Source organism: Mesoplodon bidens (assembly GCF_964165515.1).
Source record: "Mesoplodon bidens genome assembly, chromosome: 11".
NCBI lineage: Eukaryota > Metazoa > Chordata > Mammalia > Artiodactyla > Ziphiidae > Mesoplodon > Mesoplodon bidens.
In genome coordinates, this window is record NC_138167.1 from 10018769 (window position 1) to 10041222 (window position 22454).

At 42.6% G+C, this 22454-nt stretch overlaps 1 protein-coding gene across 1 annotated transcript in view; it reads right to left on the reverse strand.

Moving 5' to 3' along the window:
* GRIN2B (glutamate ionotropic receptor NMDA type subunit 2B) overlaps positions 1–22454 on the reverse strand; it is a gene marked incomplete at both ends in the record, with an annotated part of 306665 nt that overhangs the window by 190794 nt on the left and 93417 nt on the right. Inside the window, one exon of the mRNA XM_081248303.1 lies at positions 1753–2351. Coding sequence (XP_081104429.1) covers positions 1753–2351 — 599 coding nt within the window. The remainder of the gene's footprint in view (positions 1–1752; positions 2352–22454) is intronic.

Consider the following 22454-nt stretch of genomic DNA (forward strand, 5'->3'; position numbering starts at 1 on the left):
ACAGATGTGGTCATACAGAGACAGATGTGGGGCTCAAGGGAGAGGTTGCAGCCAGCGATGTCCGTTTGGGGGGACTTACGGACATTCATTGTATTCTTGGCAACGGAGGAGAAAAGAGAGTCTAGGGACTTTCCTGGTGGTCCAGTGGTTAGGGCTCTGAGCTTTCACTGCCGAGGGCACGGGTTCTATCCCTGGTCGGGGAACTAAGATCCTGCAAGCCACACTGTGCAGCCAGAAAAGAAAGAAAAAAGAAAAGAGGGTATAGGACAGACCTCGAAGAAGCACCAATATTTAAGAGATATGTAAAGGAAGAAGCATGCTGGGGAGCCTGAGACAGAATTGCCGGGGAGGCAAGAAGAACACCAAGACGGTCTGTTAACATGTAGGGATAACTAGGGATGGCAGGGAAAGCAGAGAGTTCAAGGTGGGGGGATATCAGGATTGGATCACAGATGCAGCCACAGAAAAATGACTTTTAGTGTCAACTCTGAATGAGGAGCTTAGTCAAGAGGCTACAGAGTCCAAGGCCCTTCCAGAAGTTAAATAAGTACAAGTCAGTACACATTCAACCTCCTCTAAATGTATTTCAACCTCCCTGCAGTACAGTTTCTAATATTTTATTTGTTAAGCTGGGTGGTGGGTACCTGAGTATGGATTAAGTTTTTCTGAATATCTTTCTATATCACTGATATAGTTCATAATAAAGGTGACATGGATACCCAAAATACATTATTGAGTGAAAGGAAGTCAGGTTATTGAACAGCACGTCTGGTTATATTTCCATTTATGTAAAACTGTAGATTTATCTCCACACAGGTATACATGCACCGGGAGATAGCTAGAAAGACAGTCATTAATTATTTCAATAATGACCGTTTTGGCTAGTCAGATTTAAGGTCGTTTTTACTTTTTTTTTTTTTTTTGAGCTCTTCTATATTGTTTGAATTTTTACAGTGTACGCATGTAGCAGTTTTATACAAATAACAAAACCACAAAAGCACATTGCAGAATTTTCTACCCCACTTGGTCACACAATGGCCCCTAAGAGGATGTGCTGCCATCATAGCTGGATTCTGAGGTGAGGTCGGGGGAGGAGGATTCCACCCACACCTTCTTCTCATTCAATAAGCCAGACTAACAGCCGCCATCAAAGCTGCCTCTACGCCAGCACTTAATCTCAAAGGCAGAGAAAGGCGAAGCAAAGGCAGATTAAAAACCAAGGGACGAATCCTCTTCATGTGCCCACAGACCCATGTATCCTATTCCCCATTCCCTCTCTGTACAGCAGTGTCCCAAAGGTAAGGGGGCTGGTCTTCCCTCACTGCTATGCCTGTCTCATCTTTCATAGTGATCAGGCGTGTAGCGATCAGAGAGACCTGGGTTCAACTTCAAACTGAACCTCTTACTTTCAGCGGGACTTCGGACAAGCTTATTCTCTTGTATTATAAAATGAAACAATTTTTAAAAGCTGCCTAATAAGAGCTGTTGCCTTGAGGCTTAAATGAGGTCGAACACACGAAGTGCTTAGCGTGAGACCTGGCACACGGGAAGCGGTCAAGAAGAAGGAGATGTTTTGCGTTTCTTAGAACTAGAACGCAGAGCGGCAAGCTCTGGATCCGGATCTCCCAGGGTCACAAACGATCGCGACCCCAATGACCAGTCCTCAACCTCAGACATCTTGAACGGCTGCTCCCCCAGTATCTGAACATCCAACCCAGTCTTGGAAGCTCTCCTCTGACCTCCCACACTCACCTGTTCAGCATATTGGACTGGTAGATTCTCTTCTCGTGGGTGTTGTAACAGCTGCTCTTGGGCTCGGGGATGAAGCTGTGTTCGGACAGCATGTCGGAAGCGGCGGTGGTGATGATGGCGATTCCATCCCTCACTCTGGCAGGGAGGCCATAGTCCCATTCATCATAGGACACAGAGATAAGCCCGGTGGGGAACTCCGAGGGCACTGTGTCTGTGTCCCCTGCCACCAGGCTAGGCACAATCCACGTGTAGCCGTAGCCAGTCAGCCCTACTGAGTTAGCCACTTCGAAGATGTACGTGGCTTCTTCCTTAGTACAATAAAGAAGAATGATGGGGCTTTGAAGTTTCTTGAGCTGGTTCTGGATCTTAGAATCCCCATCATCCAGGGACATGTCCAGCAGGAGGACTTCCTCTAACTCCCAGCCCACGAAGCTATTCTCGATGGTGCTGCGAATCTTGTTTACAAAGTCCTGGTAGCCAGGGAAGTAGGTGGTGACAATAGAGAAGATGTACCAGTCATACTCTTCCATGATATTGAGCATCACGGAAGCTTGTTGTTCAATCGATGGGCCAAACTGGAAAAACATTGAGGATTCATCCTAAAGTAGTAAACACAAAGAAAGAAAAAGAGAGAAAAATCAAAACGAAGATGGTGAGGGAGAGTTTGGACCATCTGGATACAAAGGTTTGTGTTCATTATTTACTTTTTCCACATAATGCCTTTAAAATTGGATATGTTTAAATTGCAAACATTTGTAACACTCTCCTTCCTAAAATCTTCCTCTAGAGAAAATCGACATGGGTCTATACTCTTCTTGTCTGAAATCCCTGGGGCTACTGCAGAGCCTCAAGCAGCTTCCTAAAATCAAATATGTTAATATTTCTAAAGCAAAACATGTGAAGAGTCATATAAAGTGGGGTAAAGACTGTAAACGGCCTCATGTCAGTTCAGGTCAGGTTTTGCTGTCAAGTGAGTTATATAAACACAAACACACACTTTCCATTTTTTGAGCCTTTTGGATTCATCCACTGGGGATATGTATTATTCAATTGGAGTGAATAATCCAAAATGTCATCAATCTGCCCTTAAGTCTACCTCTAGTCGCCCAGCAGGTGGGTGGTACTCAGGTATGGCTAGCAGGGAAGCACGCTGTACTACAAGATTTTCTATAGACATAATTGTTAGGTGAAATGCACATGGAATTTTCTCTCTGTCTTCTACTCTGATAATGAGGTATGTAGGTGGAGTAATGCACAAGTAGTATGTGTCAGCTGCAAGTTAGAATGACTTGTCTTCAAGGTCATATACGATTAAGCTTTATATGAGAACAACATAGAAAGGATTGTTCTTTCTCTTACCTATATAATGCCACGGGTCTCCGTCTGACCTGTGTATTACACACAACACTCCGTCAATTCTAAGCATCTTATGTTTTCTCCCACCTCTTGAGGGAGAAGCCATTTTAAATGTGTCCCATTTTAAGCTGTATTTCACCTGCTGTTTGGAGATGTCAAGCCCTGCATTTTATCTCGATCTTACAGCTAGAAGAATCTGAAACCACACAATGAAGACCCTCTCAGCCTTGTCCTTCTCTTTTAGTCCATTTTCCCCTGACTTCCTCCTGGGTAATGACATCTCTTTTCTTGGTCAGTGGCCCCTACCTCCTATCTGATGGTTCATCTCCATTTTATAACAATCCAAGCTAACAAAATTGTGTCTTTAATTCAGAGGGGCAGTCCTTTTTTATCCCCCAAACTAGAGCTTCAAAGTACGGTTACAAGAGATCAGGCTTTTAAACAAAATGATGCAGTGATTTCTTAGTTCAGGAACACATTGTTGTACAGCTGAGAAACTGCTGAGTATTTTTTGGGCACCCACTATTGAAAAAAAAATGCAGGCTGGGAACTATCCAGCTGGTGTCCAAAGACCCTGATTCGGCAATGAAAGCTGCCAGCCCCTCGAGGCTCTGCCAGAGCTGTGTGTGCTTTACGTGACTTGAACTCTTCACGTTCCCCACAAGCGATCCAGAATGAAACAGTAGCTGCCTAGTCGTCTGGGGGCAATTCTTTCTGCTAAGGGTAAAATGGTGCTTATAATGGCTCCCTCGCCTGGTTTAAATATACAGTCAAGGAGGAGCCTGGTAGGACAATGGAATTCAGAGAAGTAGAGAGGATGGGGCATCAAGAATGGGTGGGGAGGGAATGGAAATTAACTCAGGATACAACAATGATTTCGTATGTGGCCAGTCCCCCCTCCTGGTCTTCTACTTCAATGCCACTGTGTACTGCTCTTCAGGTGAAGCTGACCTTGTCCTTAGGTCATAGGATATAGTGGGAATCCAGGACAACAAAGCTTAATTATGACAAGACTTGTCAGGGGCCCACAGAGAACCACAGCAACAGGAAAGGAAGGCCCTGTGACAGAACAGCTCACCCAGAATGGTTATCACTTTAAAGGGACAGCCATTTGTTTTTCTTGTTACTTCCAGCTAAGTTAGGGGATTTGGGGAATTCTCAAAAGAGACGTATTATCACTTGAGTTTTCACCAGCCCAGTGGACATAACAAAGTGACAAAAGCTTTTAAAAGTACCTTAAAACGCACAGGCTTAGGATGAGAGGGATCCCCATTGTAAACAAAGTATGTCTACCCATTCTATGATAAATGAACATATCACAAGGAGGTTCTTGAATACCCACAAAGCTCCATCTACAGTGAAGCCACAGCTGGTTCAAATACACAGCTAGAGATAGCCTTGAAAGAAAACCCATGTTGGTGGTTGGGGGGGTGCGGGACGGTCCTTAGTAAATGAGCCCATGCTAATGAGATTGAATTTAAAAGAAAACCAATCTACTATATACCAACCTGACCCTCTCCTCTCTTAGTCTTCTCTTAAAAGTCTCTCACAATTATACATGAGCTCCTAAAGAAACCACCAGCTACTATGTGAAGAAAGCCAATATATGGTGAAAGTAAGAAAAGAGAAAAATTAATATGGCTCCATCTAACCCTCACCACATCCCCATCTAACCTTCTAGTTCTCTCTTCCTCTACAATCATCCTTCTTCTGATTCCTCTGCTTCCATCAATGCCCCGTTCAACCATTTTATCTTGCCAATCCTTCATTAAAGAAGGATGCCTTACACAGCCAGTTTATCTGTGACACCAAGAGGAGGTTAATGAAACCAAACAGGAATCAAGAGACAAAGTTATAGCTTGGGCAAATGTTTCCCGGTATAATGAGTGGTCCAGCGTTATTAATTTAGTTGACACATCTGTCTGGTGTCTAGTAATCGGGAATGGAACAGCTCTTTCTCAACGAAGCTTTGGGCTAACTAAAAGTTGTAAGCAGTGACAGGCTTTGCAAATTATGGTCACAGCCACAGATCAAGGAGCAATCTTCATGTGTGCATGGAGTGGAAAGGACTGGTGGCCAAGCATCCATCTTTGCAGGCTCCCAGCATGCACTGTGATCACTACAAGAAGTAGCATCTTCTAGGATGAAGGACAGGGATATAATTCAGCTCACTATGCTTCCACACTTACATTTGTATTCTCCTAATGTCATTAAAAAATGTGATGTGCAGGGGTCCTTGGAGCAGTCTCCTCCTCCTCAGGAAGATTCCCAGTCAAATTTATTGCATGAATGTACTTCTTCAACTTGCCTTGAGAGCCCCTTAAAGCAGGTCTAGGTGAAGGGCTATCATGACTTATAGGTGCAGTTAGCACAGGGAAGACACGATTGTACATCAGACCCTGTCGGTCTGGAACTGTTACGGTGAACCTCATCACACTGATGTTCAGGGTGTTTATTTGCTAATAAGAAGAAACAAAAACAGGTACTTTGGGGCTTCCCTGGTGGCGCAGTGGTTGAGAGTCCACCTGCCGATGCAGGGCACGTGGGTTTGTGCCCCAGTCCGGGAAGATCCCACATGCTGCGGAGCAGCTGGGCCCGTGAGCCATGGCTGCTGAGCCTGCGCATCCAGAGCCTGTGCTCCGCAACGGGAGAGGCTACAACAGTGAGAGGGCCCGCGTACCACAAAAAAACCCCCAAAAAACAGGTACTCTTTTTCATTCTATTAACTGTCTCAGAAAATAGCTGCCTAGCTCTATTCACAATAGCCCGGAGCTGGAAACAACCTAAGTGTCCATCATCGGATGAATGGATAAAGAAGATGTGGCACATATATACAATGGAATATTACTCAGCCGTAAAAAGAAACGAAACTGAGCTATTTGTAATGAGGTGGATAGACCTAGAGTCTGTCATACAGAGTGAAGTAAGTCAGAAAGAGAAAGACAAATACCGTATGCTAACACATATATATGGAATTTTTAAAAAAATGTCATGAAGAACCTAGGGGTAAAACAGGAATAAAGACACAGACCTACTTGAGAATGGACTTGAGGATATGGGGAGGGGGAAGGGTAAGCTGTGACAAAACGAAAGAGAGGCATGGACATATATACACTACCAAACGTAAGGTAGATAGATAGTGGGAAGCAGCCGCAGAGCACAGGGAGATCAGCTCGGTGCTTTGTGACCGCCTGGAGGGGTGGGATGGGGAGGGTGGGAGGGAGGGAGATGCATGAGGGAAGGGATGTGGGAACAGATGTATATGTATGACTGATTCACTTTGTTATAAAGCAGAAACTAATAAAAAAATAAAATAAATAAAAAATAAAATAAAATAAAATAAAAAAAGAAAATAGCTGCCTAAAGAATTAGCAGTACATGAGATTCTTCTTCTGCATCACTGAGATCCCTTACAGATCCACTTCGGACATAAGGGATTAACTACCCCAGCTGCTGACGGTGCCCCTAGCAATTGGTTTCAGCTGCCATCCCACTTTGGGGACTGTGTCAGCTGAAGAGAACCACCTGGCCCAAAGTCACGTCCCCTTCCTGGAGTAGAACGCATTGAATGACTGGTGGTCATGGCGTCTAAAGACCTGGTCCTCTCGCCCTATTTCTAGGCAACTCTGAAGGATGAGTCTATCTTCAGAACTACCCACAAGCTTCCATTAATACTGCGTCTCACCTGGATTTCTCTCTCTGCCCACTCCTGCCCAATCTTCCCTTCCTTTCCTGGTGTTGATCTCAAGAGCATTCCCTCCTAAACCTCCTGTCCACCAACTTAGTCTCAGATCAGCTTCTCAGAGAACGCAACTGGAGACTTTATCCATTTCCCTTTTTTCAACATGGAAAAGAGATGACTATTTTCAAATATAGAAATGACTTATATGGTAGAAAGATGAGTCTCTGCCCATTAGCTCCAGAGGAGAAAACCGGGACCAATGAGCAGAAATAGTCAAAGGCACTGCTTGGCTCAATGTAGAAAGTACATCTGCAACAATTACAGCTATTTAAAATGAAATGGGCCTCATAAGGTAGGGAGCTCTCTGCAGTTACAAACATTCAAAAAGGAGCTGGATTCTTATCTGATAAAGGGATTCTCCTCAGCACTCCACCTGGAAAATGTCATGCTCATCTTTCAGACCTAGTTCAAATGTCAGTTTTTTATGCATATCATCTTTTCTAACTTCCCCAGGTCAAGTTAGTTCTCTCTCCCCTGTGCTTTCGCAATATTTTATACATGCTGCTATCATAATATTTATATATTTTTAAAAGTTTTTACTGAAGTATAGTTGATGTACAAAATTGTATGTTACACATGTACAATACAGTGATTCACAACTTTTAAAGGTTATACTCCATTTATAGTTATTATGAAGTATTGGCTATATTCCCCAGGATGTTGTAAAATATATCCTTGTAGCTTATTTTATACCTAATAGTTTGTACCTCTTAATCCGCTCCCCCATATTGCCCCTCCTCCGTTCCTTTTCCCACTAGTAGCCACTAGTTTGTTCTCTATACCTGTGAGTCAGCTTCTTTGTTATATTCACTAGTTTGTTGTATTTTTTAGATTCCATATGTAAGTGATATCATACAGTATTTGTCTTTGTCTGACTTATTTCACTTAATGTTAAGTCCATCTGTGTTGCTTCAAATGACAAAACTTCATTGTTTTATGGCTGAGTAGTATTACATTGTATATATATATACCACATCTTGTGAATCCATTCATCTGCTGATGGACACTTAGGTTGCTTCCATATCTTAGCAACTGTAAATAATGCTGCTATGAACACTGGGGTGCGTGTATCTTTTGGTGTATCTTGTTAGTGATTTTGTTTTCTTCAGATATATACCCAGGAGTGGGATTGCTGGGTCATATGGCAGTTCTATTTTTAGTTTTTTGAGGAACCTCCATACTGTTTTCCATAGTGGCTACACCAATTTACACTCCTACCAAGAGTGTATGAAGGAGGTTCCCTTTTCTCTTGGGAAGCATATATGCCTGCCTCATCCCATTAAAAAAGGTATGCTTCTCAAGAGCAGGAACTGTGCCTTATTCATCTCTGGATCCCTAGGTGGCACATGAAAAAAATTTAAATGTTGGTTGTATTAATATTGCAAAGAAGATTCCATTGTCAGGTGGGAGATGAACTGAAATGACCTTGATGACCTCAACCGGTTCCAAATTTCTATGCTGATGGCACACAGCCACATCACTGAAATAAGGTATGCCTGAAGAGTTGTGAGCTTTTACAAAATGTGAGGGGAATCCACCTTGGAGCCAGCCAGAGAGGCAGAAAGCGTACCAGTCACTTCTTCACTCCTCTCTGCAGCAAATTCCATGACAGCATCATCTCTACTTACTTCTTCCAACTCCTCTTCCCCACTTCTCTCTTGCACTAACTTCAGTCAGACTTTTGACCCCACCACTTCTCTAAAAATCCTCCTGTGAAAGGCAGTGGTGACCTTGGTATTGCCAACTCCAGCATCCATCTGCAGCCTTTGACTTGGGTGATCACTTGCTCCAAGATATGCTTTCTTCCCTTGGTTTCCAGGGCTTCACATTCTCTTGATTCTCCTCCTACCTTACTGGTTGCTGTTCCTCCATCTTCTTTGCTGGTTCCTCCTCTTCCTTCTGGCCTTTCGAAGCTGGAGTGCCCCAGGGTCAATCCTTGGTGTTCATTTCGTTTCTATCGACATTCACCTCCTCAGAAATCTCACTCAGTCTCCTGCTTTAAATCCCTTTTCCATGCTGATCACTCTCACACTTCTGTCTCCAAAACTTCCAACCTGTACATCAAACTGCCTATCGGACAGCTCCGCTTGGATATCTTTGAAACATCTCCAACACTTCCAAAACTGAACTCGGCCTTTCCCATTTCAGTTGAAGGCAACTCTATCCTTCCACTGCCAGCTGCTCTCTTTCTCTGGAATCCTACATCCAATCAGTCAGGACACTGTGACTGCCTGACCTTCGAAAGGTATCTAGAACACAACCTTTTTTTACCCACTTTGTTTGAGCCACCCTCATCCTTCACCCATCACTGAAAGGGAGGGTCTGCTAACTGGACCAGCTGCCTCTGCCCCAGTCTCATGCTCAACAAAGAAGCAGGATGATCCTTTTAAAGCTTAAATCATAAGATGTTACCTTCTGCCCCAAACCCTCAATAGCTTCCCAACTCCCTAAAAGGAAAAAGGCAACACCCTTGATTCGGACCCCACTGCCCCTCAGATCCCACATCCTCTGACTCTCACCCTCTCTCTCCTCCAAGCACGCTGACCGCTCTTAAAGATACTCATTCCCGCTCCAGACCTTTATTTCAAGCTATTTCCTCTACCTGAAACACCTCCTCCAGCTACCCAGGTACCCACTCACAGGGCTAACACACACACCAGGTTCAAGTCTTTGCTAAAACCTCACCTTCTCAACAAAGCCCAAACCTGACCCTGCAACGCGATGCAACAGCCGCCCTCTCCTGTCGCAGGGAGGCCTGAGCCCCCTTATCCTGCTCCACTTTTGCTTTTTGCCATAGCATTTACCACCATCGAACAGATGACGTGATGTATTTATTATGAATGTATGCCTCGTGCCAACTAGAGTGTAAACGCCGTGAAGGCAGGGATCAATTTATTTGCTCACTGCTATAACTCAGCACCTAGAATGGGGCCTGGCCCAAAGTGGACTCCCAGTAAATATTTGCTGAATTTTAAAATGTGGTAATTTTCCATTGTGTGTGTTTCTGTGTGTATTCACAATTTCTTTATCCATTCATCCATCAGTGGGCACTTAGGTTGGTTTCACACCTTGGCTACTGTAAATAATACTGCAATAAACATGGGAGGGTTCATGTATCTTTTCTAGTTAGTATTTTCATTTTCTGCAGATAAATACCCAGTAGAATTGCTGAATCATATGGCAATTCTATTTTTAATTTCTTGAGGAACTGCCATACTGTTTTCCATAGTGGCTGAACCAGTTTATGTGCCCATCAACAGTGCACGAGGGTTCCCTTTTCTCCACGTCCTCACCAACACTTGTCATTTTTTATCTTTTTTATAATATCCATTCTAATAGGTGTGAGGTCATATCTCATTGTGGATTTGATTTGCATTTCCCTGATGATTTGTGATGCCGAGCATCTTTTCACGTGCCCGTTGGCCATCTGCATGTCTTCTTTGGAAAAACGTCTATCCAAGTCCTCTGACCATTTTTTTTTTTTTTTTTTTGCGGTACGCGGGCCTCTCACTGCTGTGGCCTCTCCCGTTGCGGAGCACAGGCTCCGGACGTGCAGGCTCAGCGGCCATGGCTCACGGGCCCAGCTGCTCTGCGGCATGTGGGATCTTCCTGGACCGGGGCACAAACTCGTGTCCCCCGCATTGGCAGGCGGACTCTCAACCACTGCGCCACCAGGGAAGCCCCTCTGACCATTTTTTTAATGATTGTTTCTATTTTTGCTATTGAGTTTTATGAGTTCTTTATATATATGATATATGATTTACAAATATTTCTCCCCTTCAGTAGACTGCCTTTTCATTTTGTTGATGATTTCCTTTGCGGTGCAGAGCTTTTTAGTTTGATGTAGTACCACTTGTTTATTTTTGCTTCTGTATTACTCAGCCATAAAAAAGAATGGAATCTTGCCATTTGTGACAACGTGGATGGACCTGGAGGGCATTATGCTAAGTGAAATAAATCAGGCAGAGGAAGACAAATACCATATGATTTCACTTGTATGTGGACTCTAATAAACAAAACAAAACAAATGAATCAAATCAAATCAAGACAAAACAAAACAAACAGAAAAGCCAAGCTCACAGATACAGAGAACAGAACGGTGGTTGCCAGAGGTGGGGCATGATGGGGTGAGTGAAATGGGTGAAGGGGGTCAAAGGTACAAACTTCCAGTTATAAAATAAATACCTCATTGGGATGCAATGTACAACCTGGTGACTACATTTAATAATACTGTATTGTATATTTGAAAATTGCTAAGAGAGTAAATCTTAAAAGGTCTCATCACAAGAAAAGAAGAAGGTTTTGTAATATGTATGCTGACGAATGGTAACAAGACTTACTGTGATCATTTCACAGTATTTACAAATATGGAATCATTATATTGTACACTCGAAATTAATATAACATTACATGTCAATTACACCTCAATTAAAAAACATGGCAATTGATGTTTCAACCAGATAATTCTCAAATCTAGGTTATTTTTGTTGGCTATCGAATTGATAATATATTTTTCTAGTATTTTAAAGTCTCCCACACTACTCAAATCTTGGTAATTTATAACACCATAGGGATTATGAGCCTGCTAGGACATTAAAGTAATTTCAGAGCAAATAAATCTGATTTTTCTCCGAGTCCTTCCTCCTAGTATATGAGTAAAAAAGTCCTGCTGTTTTCCTTCTAAATTCAGTTCTTAAGGAGGATCTGTGTTTGATGAAGTCTAGAATCACTAGGCTTTTGCTGAAAACTTTCTCCACTACCATCAGATTTATTTTATTATTTTTTTTTCTTTGCGGTACACAGGCCTCTCACTGTTGTGGCCTCTCCTGTTGCGGAGCACAGGCTCCGGGCGCGTAGGCTCAGTGGCCATGGCTCACGGGCCCAGCCGCTCCGCGGCATGTGGGATCCTCCCGGACGGGGGCACAAACCCGCGTCCCCTGCATCGGCAGGCGGACTCTCAACCACTGCGCCACCAGGGAAGCCCTACCATCAGATTTAGAAGGCAAGTGTAGAGATGATGGACTAAGAGGTCAGGTTCACTCCAGCTGGTTTAGTCCTGGGTATTTTTTCTTTACTTCTTCCATGCTGAGCACAAAGCAGAAGCAGAACATGGGGACAAAATCTCTTTCCTCTCTCATCACAAGGGGAGGATTTTCTCTCCCCGACCTAACTCCAAGAGACCCCCTCTTTGGTGACTATAAATTCTGATTCCAACCATCATTTTTTTCCAGGTGACTAAGGCTGGTGGTAGCTATTTAGGGTGGGTTTGGATAGTGTCAATTTTGTGAGCAATGCCCTGCAAGAAGGAAAAATGCACCCGATGTTCTCCAACCTCGCCATTAATCAGAAATATCATGACTGAAACACACAAAGGGAGCTCACCGGTGAAGAATCATGATCTTTCCTGCCAGATTCATTCTTTGTAAACCATGGCACACAAAGGAGAACACTCTGGATTTTCAAAAGCCCATGAACAGATATCCAAGCAGATTGAGCTAGTCTAAGAGCCATTCTGGATAACTAAACAACTCCCCCAGAAGCCAGCAGTCTTTTTCTTATTTGTTCTTTCAGAAGATAATTTCACTTTCTCCTTGAATTTTGTCCCATTTTCTTCCCTGAGTCTCCGTCTTGGATGTGCTTCAGTCACTGAATTTAAGCCACAGCTGAGAAACAAACTAAAAGTATTCACTTTGAGAACATCTACAAGGTTCTTCCTATTCTAGGTCTCAGAGATGACTTTATAGCAAGAAGAAAGCTTACAAGCAACAGACAGGGCAATAAGAGGAGAAGAATAAAAAGGCTTATCCCTCTTGCTAAGATACCCAAGAGAATTAAAGAATTAAGTCGGGGAGCAAAAGGCCTGGAGAATACCAAGAGAACTTCCGGAATGTGCTTGTCCTCCTCTGGAAGGTATCAAGATGCCAAAATCTTAACAAGGCTCTTACATTTCATCTTAAATTAAAATCCCTCACTATGGCCTGTGCCATTAGGCACATCGAAACAACTCTAAGATGGACTGACTTGTATTCTTATTAAGAGGTTCTTTTCTACAAAAGAGCGAGCTGACAAGTTCAGCAACAGTCACATTCTGTGACTGAATCAATGTACTTTTAAGTAAATGCAAGCGAAGAAGGTAGGGGAATAGCAAAAGTTGGAAAAAAATGAAACAGAGAAAAAATAGTATATATATTAAACTAACAGTATTAATTAGGATTATCAATATCAGACTAAATTTATTTAGACATGTTTACAAAATCAAGTGTGTTCAACACAAATATAGATCTGAGCGTTTCGTAGATGATAAAAAGAAGGGCATCGTAAAACTGAACCGTACAACCAAGGGAAAACAAACATTTTTTTATGAGGTATGAAATACTAAATCCAAAATCCAATACTATCAAAATCTTTCCATTTAACGTAAGCTGAGAGGGTACAGTTTACAGAAGAACTGTGATCATGATTAAAGAACAAGGTGAAGTAGAGGCCAGTGATGGTACTTGACACACCAGCAGCATTTTTCAGAGGGAAGACGTTGACATTTCTTTCAAATACATAAACATTCCCATCTCCGTATATGTATTTGCTCAGAGCATCACATTCACATACCAATGGGAGCAGAGAATGGGGGAGATGCCCAAGAGAGGGGGAGGGTAGAAAAGGCATTTTGTATTTGATGAAGCTAAGAGTGCTGGTTCCTTTGTTGTTGCTAAAAATAACAAAGCACTGGTTCTAAATACAGTGATTATGTTCATACACACGGGTCTCTGCAAGAGATCCCCGGAAAACAAAAGGTCCTTTGTCCTCCTGTCTCTGCTCTATATAGAAAGATGAAGCATTGCTGAATTTATTATAGAGTTTGGACCATACATGGTCGTTTGGCACAGGTTAACAAGCCGTTGCCTCCAGTGGCAGAAAGAAGTTTCCTGAGAATGTTTTTCTCAACAAACATCAGTGATCTGTTTCCCCAGGTCCCTGGATTGAGAAACCGGTTGCTACTTCCTCACATAAAGCCAAGGACGGCTGTTCACAATTAACGCAGCTTCGAATTTATTCACTTGTCCCAAAGCAATTTGGTCCTCCGTCTAAAAGAGGCATCGCATTTTGAAGGGCTCCAGAAATGAAAATAAAATTGCATACAGGCAGATTAAACATATATAGACATCTTCAACAGCTTGTAGGCACCTGCCTGGCTCAGCCTCACTCGACTGTAGGACTGAGAATTTTAGCCACCAGGCATGCCTGCCAACCTTTAAACCAGGATTGGCCCTGTCCCATCCTCACCAACATCATCGTCTAAAGCTGACTGGGCTGCTCTAAGCCCAGTATTTGGAGCACCTGATGTGAGCCTGCTGGGTGCAGACGTGCCCGACCAGAAGAAGCCTTCCTCCTTCACAGACTAACCACGTGACCAACCAAAGTCCTTCCACGTGTCCTGACTTCTATTCCAGTCTCTATTGGATGAGGAGCCCTACTCAGAACTTCCAACTATTCTGCACAGTCCCTGACACCCTTGATGCTGGACTCTGCCGCCTCTAACTGCAGATGCCAACAGAGGTTGGACACCCCTTCCCACCCTTAACAGTGAGAAGTTTATGTGGCTTTGTCCTCTATTGTACCAAACCCCTGCATTCCCACACCAGTCTGAGTCACACCAAGTGGGTTATTTGGCCTAACATAGGTTTCTTGGAGCTTGCTACCTGTGGCAGGCAGTGTACAAGGTTAAGTCCAGTCCTACCAGCCCTCAGCCTCTCCCTAGACTCACTGTGCAGATCCCGGTATGCCTGGCCTGCAAAAGGGTAAAAATGGTCTCCAGTGTTTGACTGGTTACATCTAAGTTTATTTGAGATTTTCTCTGTTCACTTTATACTGAAAATTGCTCTCCTTTTCCGGAATTATTCAGCTCTCACTTTTGCTATTCCTCGTTTGTGCCTGCTGGGTAAAAGCACTAAAAAGGGCCCTTTAAGAGTTCAGAGTTCCTACCCACTCACCCTTCATTTTCTCTCCCTCAAGCTCTGGGAGGCGTGTGTATATGAAGTCTCGTTGAGTACGCGACCCCATCGGCTGGAACCGACACCCAGGGCCTAACCTGACACAGGGAGAGCCACACGATCCTGTCCACGTTCCTAGAAAACACCTATTACCTCTCTCTGTACACAGAAGGAATACTTGGCCAAGAAGGTACAGAATGCTGTGGATTCAGCTTCCAAGACAGTCCAGCATCACACTGTCTCCGGCCCAGCCTAACCCCCGCCCCGATGGAGCAGTAGCAACCCTGACAATATCCCTGGCCATCTTGTCACTGCTGTAATGGGCACTGCAGCCCGGGCTGAGGTTTCTTCCTTCTTTGACTCTCTTTGCCCACAGTCCTAGTTCCACAGATAAAGACCCCATTGGAATGTCCTAACTGGCCTACACCTTTAGCCCGACCAACGTTTCCATTCTCCCTTCTAGGGCCTTGGGTCGCTGAAATGTTGTCAGCATCTCAACTTGACTCTGGAAGATTGGCCAATCAGGGAAGAGCAGCAGCCATCACTCAAGGGAGGTATCAAAGTTGGCAAGATCTTTCCTGAAAATAAGAGCTGGACAAGTAAAGGAACAGCCCATTTATACACTCTTATTTTGAAGTTTGTATATTTCTTCTTTTTAAACCACATTCAATGGTCTCCTACATTTCTATAGTTCATACATTTCACCTAAATACGTTTCCTCTGGTGGAAGCATGTGAGCAGAAAAAGAGCTCTTTAAAAGAAAATGCCAACTGGCATTTCAAACAAAGAAGTTTCGAGCTTAGCCTTTTACGCATCCTCATCAGACTCTCTGGAGTACAGAGCCATTGTTACAATCAGATGCCGGCACATTCAATCTCTCATCTAGATTCTTCACAGTGGGGCCTCTGCCTATAAAGGAATCACCCCAGACAAGTATGGTTCTTACATGGTCTCATTATCTTTAGACCTGGCAGTGAAGCCACTCACCTGTCAGGCTCACATCAGTTGGCTGTGAATTCTGATCCATGCTAACAAAAACAAAATGGCGGGTCCTGATGGCTCAGCAAGGACATTTTGATGCTAATTTGGTACTGCTTGAAAGGTGCCAATACGTTAACCCTGTACAAGCACAGCTTAAAACTCTCTATTAAATAATGCCAGCCTGGGATCTCAAAGAAGACACATTAACCAGAGTGGCTTGAGAAGACACTAGTCCAGCTCAGAATAGGACCACGGTTAAACCAGTTTAGGAGAATGCCAGGTGGAACTGGATTATTTTCCAAGCCTTCAAAGAATATTCCACAATTTTCCTCACATACACAGGCCAGTGAGTCCAGCAATCCTGACTTTCAGAAAATCTTCCCTATGTCTATCTCAATTCCATCATGCTGCAGATGAAGCCCTCTGGCTCTCACATTTTCCTCAGTGAAAGGCCCTCAAAAATTTTATTGAGGGCCTCCCTGGTGGCGCAGTGGTTGAGAGTCCGCCTGCCGATGCAGGGGATACGGGTTCGTGCCCCGGTCTGGGAGGATCCCATATGCCGCGGAGCGGCTGGGCCCGTGAGCCATGGCCACTGGGCCTGCGCATCCGGAGCCTGTGCTCCGCAACGGGAGAGGCCACAACAGTGAGAGGCCCGCATACCGCAAAAAGAAAAAAAAAAAAAAAAATTTTATTGAACTAAATTAAGGTGATGTCAACTTAGACGATGGTCTGTGATTTGTTTTGTGTATAAAGATTATAATTACACTTACTCTCAGCCTTTTCTTCCTTAGCCTAAACAACCCCCTTTATTTCTCCTTTATTATGTTTCTTATTACAATATTTATTGAGTTTACACTGTACTCGGTTATACATGCATTATGTCAATTGATTCTCATACCCCTATGAAGTAAGCCCTATTACTCTCTCTGTTTCATCAATAGAGAAAGTGAGCTTTAGAGAAGTTAAGTAACTCACCCAAGGTCACTGCTGGTCTGAGAATCTAGCTGGGTCTGACTTCAGAAGGGACTTAACCACGCCCCACACATCCTCAAGCTTCCATGAATCAGCACTGTGGCTCCCATCTGAACCATCTACACCTCCTGTTTTAATTGTGAACCACAGAATGATCACAGTTATCTAGTAAAAGTCTAACCCCTGTCTAGTCTAGTACAGAGACTATTTTCATGAGTTCTTAAGCTTCACCCCTATGCATCCACCTACCAGCACAGTTGCACTGCTAACTAGTGACGGATGTGGTCCATGTTATCACCCTACGGTATTCTTTTACTGGACCTCATACAACCGGTTCTTTATGATCTTATTAGCTGTTTGCTAATCAATCAAGGATTTATTAAATGCAGGTGCTGTGGGAAGTAGAGACAAAGGATAACTCATCATCCTCATCCTCAGAGTGAGCCGACTGGAAGATAGATCAAAATACACAGAATAATGGATGGCTTTCTTAAGTTAAATGATAACATGAGGTTTCGAATACGTGTCATAAGAAGGATGAGAATAGAGGTGCCATGTGGCTGGACAGCTATAAGCTTCTTTTTACTTATCTCTTTCTTGGCCGGTTCTCCCACCAGCTCTGTGTGGTGAGCAAATTAAACGCCCATGCATCTTAATCCAACTACCAGACTACGGACAGAAATATAAGTAACACTGGCCTTGAACTCAGCCTTAGATTTGTCCTCAGGTGGACAACGAGCCTCTGATGTCCACTATCTCAGACAGCGATGTAAGGGCTGATAGAAATACCACACAGTATCATATCCAAAGCATTCCACCATCTAAATGAATTATATATAAATCTTTCTCCTTGATCTACCCGGTCTTTCATTTTCATCTCAGAAGATTAGATTAGTATGACAGCATTTGTCCTTTATGAAGTCAAGCTACCCAGTTAAAAAACGCTCTTCTCTTCAAATGATTGCAAATTGATTTTGTTAAGACTTCTTTTCAGTGTTCCTTCAGAAAAGCTAGGGGGGTGATACTTTCTAATCTTTCCTTTCTCTCCATGTATTTTTTTTCTTTACTCTGGCCTTTTTCGTCCGATCCTCCCATAGTTTTCGATAATTGTGTGCATCATTCGGGAGATCAATCAATTACCTCGATGCTCCTTGCATAAAGATAACTGCGATGGCAAAATTAAATCCAAGCAACTCACAAAAGTAGCCTGACACCAAATTTTCTTCAGTTCACTTTATTAGTCTCTATACCCCATTCATTTAAAAATGCACAGACAACTACCCAAGCACTATCAATTCTCAAAGCCCCCTCCATGTCTCTCAAATTAACATAATGTTCTTTTTAATTTTATTTGCCTACTAATAAAGCAAGGGTATATTTCAAGATCTGCTTTTATTCTTGGCTCCATGAAATTAAATGAATACAGAGTAGCAATGGCATCCTTGAGAATCCACACGGTAACACAGTTTCTCACCTTTTGCAAAAAAAAAAAAGGACACATCTGAACTGAGTGGGGTGCTTCTTCCAGGTGTAAATGGAATGAGACACAATGTCCTTGTCTGTATGTTGAGGCTTATGTTGGTTACATATGCAACAACCTACTAACAAAGTTACTAGAACTAATCAGTTCAGTTTGCAAGTTATGTTTCACACAAGAAGGAAAGCTGTCTTGGCTCATAAGAAAATATCTCCTTGTAGTTATATTCCTGAGTTCCACAATGATGCAAAGGTTATCCAAACTATCTAGACAGAGTCCCCAGAAGACCTCCTACCAAGGACCTCTATGGAGTCAGTCGCTTAGTTATAGTAAGTTCTTAATATTCAAATCTTTGGTGACAAAGAGTAAGCTCATCTCACTCAACTTCCTTTTTTTTTTTTTTGCATCTTTTTATTCTATAGCAACATCTTTCAAAGAACAGACATTTTAAATCTGAAGTCCAATTGCATTTTTAAAAGTGAATCATGCTTGTACTTCTCCACATTCATCAGGAAAAGCAAGAGAGAGGTTCTTCTTTAGCAAGTAAAAAAAACCTCTGCCAGTTTACAGGCTACAGGGTGATCTGGGAACTTTCTCAGACATATTCAGGAAAAAATCCCCATTCCAAGTCTCAGCATTCCATTGTTTTTTATTAAGGTCCTTGACCGTAAAAGAAGGGACTTACTAGAGATGTGTATCTGGTATCCTTTTCACTTTTACTGTCTTTAAAATTCAAATTTTGGGCTTGATAGATAAACTAAGTTCTTCTCTAGTCTCCTAGGATGTGGGACCATTTTCCTTGCATGAGCTCAAACCATCTTAATCTTGCTGCTTACATGTGGCCTTTTCCATCCCCACCACTACCACCCCCCAGACAGATAACTTCTCTTAGAAAACTTGGCCTGAACTTGGAAAGCAACACTGGGAACTGTCTCTCAGCTTCCTAATCTCTTCCTACCATAAGGGAGAATAACTCCCAGATTCCCCTCTCATCTCCTTCCCATAAAGGCAAAGATCCTCCTGATCTGGTCACAGTAAAACTCCTTGAATCCTTAATTGTGTTTTATTTTTAATTAATTATGTACTAGTAGAGGGTTGCCATGTTGCTCAGTGAGTGACTTCTAGAGTCAGACTCGGTTAAGCTTCCTTCTTTGATATGTTTGGTGTTAACAAAACCACAAACCTTTCACAGGCATTGAAAGGATTAACCGTAAGTTGCTTGCAGATATGCTCCCAAAAGAAAAAAAGCAAGCCAGCCGATGATGTCAGGTAACTCAGATTATTACACGCAGATTGTCCACATACAATGAAAAATGAGCAGAGCCACATAACTCACGGCAACAAGACAGCTGCCCCACATGCTGCGAGGCCACTGGGACCCACACAAACCTCTATGAGGCACTGAAGGAGGCTGGTCCTGCAATACCAGGTCAGGACCTAACAGTTCAGAAAGTAAGCTATTTATTTTACCTGGAGTTCTATTTTTTTTTTTTTAATTTCTACTACTCTGAACATGGCTCTTGGTTTCTAAAATTTCAATACATCCTGTTCTCCACCATTACGAGAAATGAAACTTCTCCCATCTTGCCCTGCAAGCTCAAGAACTTTATCGATACACCCTGGAAGCCAAATTCATGCCAGTCTTCGACTTTTACTCATTACACATAAAGCTAGTGTACACTCTGTTCACATCATTTCGTATATCCTTATAAATTTAGGAGGAGAGAAGGTTAGTGTTCTGTTTCTCCTGACTTATTGGGCATTTCACAGTGACCTATCTGCCCATGATCACTTCAAAAGAACTTAACGTTCATTGACTTTGACCAAATTTGGCTCATTCGGAGTGAAATAGTGGCTGAGTAGCTGTCAGAAAGACTAGTTTCCAGAATATTTAATCGATTTCACTGAAATTTGGTAAGTGGGAGGAGGTAATGGAGATATTTGCTGGCATTGAGATTAAAGGTCAAACGTTAATTTAGCCCTTGGCATTGGCATCTCAACACCCCTAATGTACAAACTGCAAACTCCCTCTATTTTAACCACACTTAAAGATAGATATGTGTTATTTATTCCTGAGAATAATAGTCTAAAGATATTCTGTGGTGAATTCTGTCTGACAAGAATAAGGGGCCCTGACCTCTAGAGATTTCTACAAACTTTTACTCTCTGGGTTTTAACCTCAGATGCCTCATCCGTCTTTGTGATTTTGATAACTGGTTTCCCATAGCCACCACTTCATAATGACCCCTAAGTGAAAATCTAAAATTTAGATTTTGCTCTTTATAAACTTACATGGTTTTAGAAGGAAGAAGCCAAGGTAACAAAGCAGTAAGTACAAAAAGAGAAAACGCATACTAGGGCTATGGAAAAAGAACTGGATTTGGAATCAGAAATTCAGATCCAAATCTGGATACTTCTTGTCTGTGTGATCTTAGACTGTAATTTAACTTATCTGACCGTTATTTTCCTCTAGAAAGTAACAGTGCTAATTCTTAATTTATAGAGTTGTAAAGAGGATCAAATGGGGGGGGCGGGGGTGGTGGTGGGATGAATTGGGAGATTGAGCTTGACATGTATACACTAATATGTATAAAATGGATGATTAATAAGAACCTGCCACATAAAAAATAAAAAATAATAAAATTCAAATTAAAAAAAGAGGATCAAATGAGATAATACCTGTGAAAGTAGCTACTACAATGCCTGGCACAGAGTAAATTCTCAGATTCAGTAAGTGTGAGGTTATTTACCATGTACGATGACCAACAATATAGGCAAGGACAAGTTGTATTTCATAAATATTTACATATTTACAAACGGGTTAAGTTGATATATTCATCATCATTTTTATTGTCCCTCTTGCCTAAGCATCAGTTATAATTGATTAAACAGCTTTCAAGGTTGACTGGATATTCAATACAACCCAGAACAGCTGAGCTCCCAAGCTGTCCTTTTCTGAATGAGAACATTCTACCTCCTCAGGTCTTGATGCGGGTCCCACTGATTCTTTCCATGACTTCGGTCATTCACTCCACTGAATGACTACTATGATTTCCAGCCCAAGAGACATACTCTTGCCTCTTTCTTGCTTCTCACTGTCCGACCAGAACAACATTCACCAGCCCACTGATGATACTCATTCTACTGTTTCATAAAACTCATATTCTTCAGCCATTGCTCCCAGCTACCGTCGGGTCTCAGGTGGAAGAGCTTCTACTGGGTCTGCTGGGCAGGTGCCATTTTGGTGGCTCTCTACCAACAGGTTACCTTATTTTACCAGACACAATTCCTCTTCATTATCTTAAGGAAAACTACCCCTTTCTTCCCATGTGAAAATCACAGGTTTCCTCTCAGCTTCCCCCAATCTGAGTTCTGCCCCCAGTCTGAAGACTACCGTTAGCCTCTGGCTCATTTGCAGACTGGTTTGCTCTGAGCATAAAGAAAGACTAACACTCCCCACCTCTCACTCCAGTTCGTGCCCATGGCTCAGGCCACTAGCCCCACCCAATTCCCTTGGTTCTCTTTCAAGACTCATCAGCCAGCATGTATACAGTGAAATATCTATCTAGTGTCCTCCAGTCAAAATTTTAGAATATAAAACTCTCTAGGTGCACACATAAAGTATGCAAAATAACTCTTACTGAGAAAGAAGCAGTATTTAAATCATGTCTGCACGGAGTAAATACCTAACTAAAAGCAAGAAGAGATAAGGCAGAAATAATAAGTTGAAATTCTAAATATCTGAGTCACTTAGGACATAGTACATTTCTATCACAGGCAACATAGCAGCCTTGTAACAGATTTTTTTTCTTTCACAGATCAACTAATTTCTAAATATCTTCACAAGACTAAAAAATAATCACACTTTCCAATGCTGTTCCTCATCATCACAGCCACCCCCGGGTCTCTAACTAATGTATCCTCAGCAAAGTCTTAACCTTTATTCATACCCACATCCTCAGTGGTGAAATCAGCGCTTTAGGGTCCATTCTCTGGGAGAGTCCAGAGATATCACTGATTACAGTTGTGGGTGAATTTCACACGGAAACACTAGCAGAGTAGGAACTCTTGAACAACTGCAGTCCACCGGGGTGCTGGGTTAGAGAGGATGGTCAGAACTGCAGAAGTGACCGGTGCTACCATGTGCCCACCCAGTGACTCACCAACACAGGTTTGGTAAGTTCCC